At 36.7% G+C, this 6000-nt stretch overlaps 1 protein-coding gene across 3 annotated transcripts in view; it reads left to right on the plus strand.

Annotated features, from left to right (window-relative positions):
• Positions 1–5343, plus strand: part of LOC148942488 (uncharacterized) — a 28941-nt gene extending 23598 nt beyond the window's left edge. For all 3 annotated transcript variants that reach the window (XM_089102227.1, XM_089102229.1, XM_089102228.1), the window contains one exon: positions 3539–5343. In XM_089102227.1, the coding sequence (XP_088958353.1) occupies positions 3539–5278 (1740 nt within the window). In that variant the 3' untranslated portion in view covers positions 5279–5343. The remainder of the gene's footprint in view (positions 1–3538) is intronic.
• Positions 5344–6000: the final 657 nt, after the last annotated feature.

A 6000-nucleotide genomic window follows, 5' to 3' on the forward strand; every position in this document is an offset into this window, starting at 1 on the left:
CTTTTTAATAGTCGAAAGTGAGTTGAGAGTAATTGAACCCCCACTTACGCCCTCCATTTCCCCAAACACCTTCAATCAAAGTTTAGAGATAGCTATTTTGTTCAACGTAGTTGAAAGTTCTGAAAATTATGTATTTAAGGATGACAAACCCCCAAGAGTCCCCAGGGCAAAGGTTGTAAGTTATGCCCAGGGGGCATATAAGGTTTTTAATGATAGAGTTGTCGCAACTTCAAAAGAGGTTCATTCAATTGGAAATTGAGAGGGATAGTGCTCTTTTTAATAGTTGAAAGTGATTGGACTGTAACTAACACCTCTCTCACGCCCACCATTCCCCCAAACACACTCAATCAAAATTTTTAGATAGCCATTTTCCTCAACGTAGTAGAAATTTCTGGAAATCAGGTCTGTGAGGATGGCAACACCCCCCCCACCCAGTCCTCAGGGCGAGGGTTGTAAGTTATCCCCTGGGGGCATATAAGGTTTTTTTGAAAGCGTTGTCGTAGAAACTTCAAAAGACCTCATATGATTGGAAATAGAAAGGGCTAGTGCCTTTTTTAATAGTTGAAAGTGAGTGTAGAAAGACTAACGCCCCTCTTACGCCCACCATTTACCCAGAAACATCCAATCAAAATTTTGATATAGCCATTTTGTGTAACGTAGTTGAAAGTTCTGGAACTTATGTCTTAGAGGATGACAACCACCCTCGCAGCCCTTAGGGTAAGAGTTGTAATTTATGCCCTGGGGCCATATAAGGTGTTTATAGGAAGTGTTGTCGTTGAAACTCGAAAAAGATTCATTCAATTGGAATTCGATAGGCCTAGTGCCCCTTTTTAATAGTTGAAAGTAATTGGAAGGCTTGACATTTTTATAGTAAAGATCGATGTGGATATAACGTATTCTAATTTTAATGTTGCCGGTGTAGAGACAAGGGTATTTCTTATTGAAGGAGTTATTGTATAAGTTTTAAAAGAAGCTCATTCAATTGATAATGGAAAGGCCTGATGCTCTTTTTAATAGTCAAAAATTGCTTAAGAAAACCCACACCCCGAACCATGCCCACCCTCACATTTGACTTTGTTTAAAAACTGAATGTTTCCATAAGATTGAATCAAAATGCACTGTGTTAATGCTAATTCCCAATAAGGCATCTCAGCAGTATCCCAAGAACGACAGAGGGTATTATGTTCAAACTTTTGGGGCTGCTTCTGCTCTTAAAATTTAACCAAATCAAAATAGCGTAAGTGTATCCAAGCTATCAAAGAAAGTAAACAGATTTTTTTGCGATTGGTATCAAGTTTTCTATTTCAGAGGCCAGCTAGAGGAGATATGAAACTAAATTAAAAACTGTTATTTTTGTCCAGGTTTCTAAAAGGGTCTTTGTTACTAAACAAGATTGAGAATTTTTCTCCAGTAAACAAATAGCATACCTAACCAAAAATTCTTAAAAAACGAAAAGATTTAAAGTATTATTTTCTTTTTCTCTGAAAAGACTATGTCAATATAAAACGAACAGAAATTAATTTAAAAAAACTTTCCACAAAATAAGCTTTTCAAAGAAAAGTAAAGAACTCCATTAAACAAAAAATGAGAAAAAATAAAATCAAATAATCTACCAAGCGTGAAACTACCACAAATCAGCATCGATAAATAAATGAAACCCAAAACGAACAGAAATTACAATAATTAACCGAGTCAAACTCAAAACGAGCAGAAATTAACATAATTTGGGCTCAAAACCACTATGCCTTCCCAAGACCAGAACATAATTTGCACTTTACTGAAAAAAATACAAATGAATGTGCATTGTCAGTTTAATATACATTTACTGATATTTAGTAATCAAAATCTTAATATTATTTGATTTATTAAAGTTATAAAAGTAAAAACATTTATATTTTATAATGTTTATATTTTTTTATGTTATATAAACATAAACATTTATATGAGGTTAGAACTCTATTGGATACTTGTACTGCTTATTTGTACTTGATTTACGTTTCAAGTCCTTGGCTTATTGAGGCACTCTGGCTGATTGTGTCACTTTTGGTTAATCTTTGTGCAATTACTTTCCTTATTAACCAGCTTAATAAAAAAAAGCTGCACCTCTCGATTTAATACTCAGCATTTACCAAGTCTTATATTTTATACCGTGAAATTTCTGCCCCATCCGAGCTTTTTTATTTTACCCTATTATTTTACCCTATTATTTATTTATTTATATTTTTATTTACTATTATTTATTTACTATTTTTATTTTACCCTATTATTACCCTATTATTTTACCCTACAGACCAGACATTATTTTTAATCATTTATATTGACTTAGCGTGGATAGATTGGCATCCATTAAATGCGTCACATTGAATCTGATGTTTGAGTTCGTCGGATAGGTAACCCTTGAGACGTATAGGTAACCACCTAAGGCCAACAGCTACGCACGCTCCTCCTCCATCCCAATCTATTCAAAGCCTCCCTTTTTACGCCCGCCCATGAAGTTCCCATTTCTTTTAAATTTTTCTTTATGACGTCCTCCCACCCTAGACGGGGACGACCTGCTTTCCGTTTAGCCCTAGACGGTTGGCCGAAAAGAACAATCTTTTGCAATCTGTCATCCTTCATCCGCACAACGTGCCCTAGCCACCTCAAACTTTCTTTCATTATAGCCCTAGAGAGCGGTATTGAACCACATTTTTCGTTTAGCCTATTGTTTGAAATACCGTCAGTCAGCCGGGTACCCAGAACAATCCGTAAGCAATTTCTCTAGAAAACATCTAGCAAATCTTCATCTGCTTTTCGGAGCGCCCATGCTTCAGAGCCATATTTGACCACTGCCATCACTGTAGCTTCTAATATGAATATAAACTTCAATGCCCTGTTTCGACGCATTCTGTTGCAGCAAAAGATTTTGTAAAAAAAAAAAAAAAATGAATAAACACATGGTAAATAAAATAAAAAAAATTTCAACTTTATAAGGCTGACCAGGCATGCGTAAGTGCGCAGTATTTTATTTTTTGAGAGGGCATAAAAGAGTTGATGTTTTGAAATTATGTAAAATGAGCAATGGGAGAGTCGTAATGCTTTTGGGGGCAGTTCGGAGCCTAACCTCTCTGAGCGCATACCAGAAACTAATTCCACTTAAAAAAACCAAGTTCGATTTAAATCCCACTCGTAGTCATATTTGTCATAAGTTCTAGTATTGTAGAGATTTCCCGATAGAAGCTTAAGCTAGTATGTAGTTGGGACTCATTTGATTGTATTTACTCCTGTTTATGCTCTGCTTCCAAATAAAGTTGTTTTTTTATTTATTTTTTCAATTCCCTTCAAATTTTCTTATTTTCAAGATTATCTAAGTGTTTTGGATTCGATTTTATACTTTCTGGTTAGATTTACATCTTCCAATACCCCTTTTCAATTTTTAGTTAAAAAATTGTTTATTTACTTTTCTTTTAATTTCTCTGTCCTGCTTTTCTTCATTCTCTATTTTGATTTTCTCCGAATACATAAATGCTTCCGTTTTCTAACAAACATCTTTTTCCAGGTAAAGGAAAACGGCTTCTCTGTACCTTTTGTCCCTCTCGGTATCAACTGCATGAAGATTCCCTATTCACCGACGATTTTCGAAGCTCCTCGAATAATTCGACCAACCATTTTCGATCTTTTTGTAGCTGATCCGACTGTTATTCCACAGGATCCCTCAAATGATCCAACAATATTTCCAAAGCGAAAACCTTTTGAAGCAGACGAAAGAGTTGAGGAAGGCTACAATCCCCGTAGCCTTCCAAGGCAGAGTCCGTCACAAGACGCACATGAGCCTTCAGAAAGTCCTCCACCCCCATTTCCTTATAAGAAAGATGAAGATCCTGGAGATAAAGAAAAATCGGATACACCGTATAATGAGCCACCTCCTGAATCAATTAGGAGAGGCGGCCCAAAAAAAGATCCTCCTAAAGATCCTGACACGGGACAACGATCCGCAATCAGGAAGTCAAAGGAGGAAGAGATCATTCGACAAGGTCATCGTGAACCCCAACCCTCTGTAAACCGTATAAGAGGCAGAAAATACACTCCTGAGGAGCAAAGAGAAGATAAAAACCGTGCAACTTCTCCTTCAGGACGAAATATTACTGGACCACTAGTTTCTGTAAATCGATTAAGACGAAACCGCCCGAAACATGCATTCCCAAGTGCTTCTACGGAAGGTAAAAAGCCAACAGAAGACCCGAGCCAGCCGAAGGGAGATATTAAAGGGGATCCAGATAGGGTTGGAGGCTATGGAGGTACCAATATGGATGTAGAAAGAGAAAAGGAGAAAGAAAAAAAGAAATCAGCTTCAAGATTTTCCTTCAGATTAACACCAGAAAAAGGTGATGATAAAGAAACGAATGGTCCAAGAAAAGATCCGCTAAGGACTGGTGTAGACAGTCAAGAATTACCAGAAAAAACTGAAGATTGGCTCCCTGGTGAGCCTAGTTTCCCAAAAGAAGACTTAGTTGAAGAAGAGTCAGTAGTGGGAGAACCACCAAAGCCAGAAGACATGGCATCATCTGCACCGGTAGACGATGGTCCTTTCATACCTTCTGAGGAAAAAACCTCTGACTTAAAAAAGACAAGGGTTACACAGAAAGAAAGCACAATGGGTATTCCTCCTGATACTCCTGACCTGATTGACATTTTCTATGAAGAAATTAAGCACAGGTCCGACGATGAATTCGTTGTCGTTAATCCATATGAAAATTCAGAATCTGTTGAAATACACGAAACAAACATTGAAACAACGTTTGAAATTATCGCTAATGGACGGAAGTCACACCAAACGAATTCTGAGGAAGGTAAAGAAGAAGGTAATGAAGATTTTGGGAAACCAGGAAGTGTGAAAAAGCCTCATCCGTATAGTATCTATACTGGTGAAGATAAAGCAAACATATACGAAGATTCTCGACACATCCCTGAAATATCTCCTGAAAGACCAACTGAATTCCCTGAGCCTCGCCACCACCAAGAGTGGCAGCCAAATGAAATACCAGAAGCTCCGTCACCTCCAAGGCCTTCTCCTGACAATGACCCTACAGGCAAGAAATCCGAAAGGAAGCATGGTCCCTACCCAAAACGGCCGTCACCAGATCCTGGTAAAATATCCCCCGGGCCAAGAGGACCTCTCCATCCTCCGTCTCCTGGTGATTCAAATCCCCTTCCAAGTCCTGGAGGTCCAGTGATTTCACCGGATCCTGCTTTAAATTTACCTCACTTTTCAAACCAAAACAGGAGTTTCCGCTGGTGAATAGGATATGACTAGTGCTTCGTTGTAGTGTTGTACGTCACGCATTTTTTTTTTCGCCTTTCTTTAAATAAATTTAGAATTTTTTTTCAATTGGCTCGTAGAACACAAATATATTCGATGAATTAGTGGCTCTGAAAGGTCTCAATTTGAGACACTAATCCGTTATGTATATTGCTATAATAATAGTGGTGATGCACTAATTTCGATTAAACCTTTGAATTATAGGAAATAGCTATTCTTTTAACCAAGAAAATTCAAGAAACAGATAATTTGCTAAAATCTTAAAAATGTTATCTTACTCTCTTCTAAAATTTCAAAATTTTGATAACTTCTCATGTTAGAAAGAACTCAATGAGTTCCTTAGAAGCCAAATTAATCACCTTTACTTTCAAAACTATGATATTTTAGTATGAACTTTGTTGATCTTACTTTTGACTTTGCTTTTCCACAATGAGTTTCTCTAAAATTCCCCGCGCTGCCATCAAAATGAACAATTTTTTCAAAATTGTGAAATATTTAACAATTCCTGTAAGCGTTGTTTCTGGAGATCCTTTTCCAGGCTAAAACCAATAAAAAGATATCTGATATCAACAATGAATCAGGATAGATTAAATACTTTAGCAATTATGTTGATTGAAAGTGAAGACGCAAGGAAATTATATTTTCAAACAGATTTAAAAGAATTTACAGAACCAAAACTTAGAAATATGTAAATTCATGTA

The sequence above is a fragment of the Artemia sp. Qi Xiang Cuo genome, chromosome 16, assembly GCF_049724085.1.
Source record: "Artemia sp. Qi Xiang Cuo chromosome 16, ASM4972408v1, whole genome shotgun sequence".
NCBI classification, from domain to species: domain Eukaryota; kingdom Metazoa; phylum Arthropoda; class Branchiopoda; order Anostraca; family Artemiidae; genus Artemia; species Artemia sp. Qi Xiang Cuo.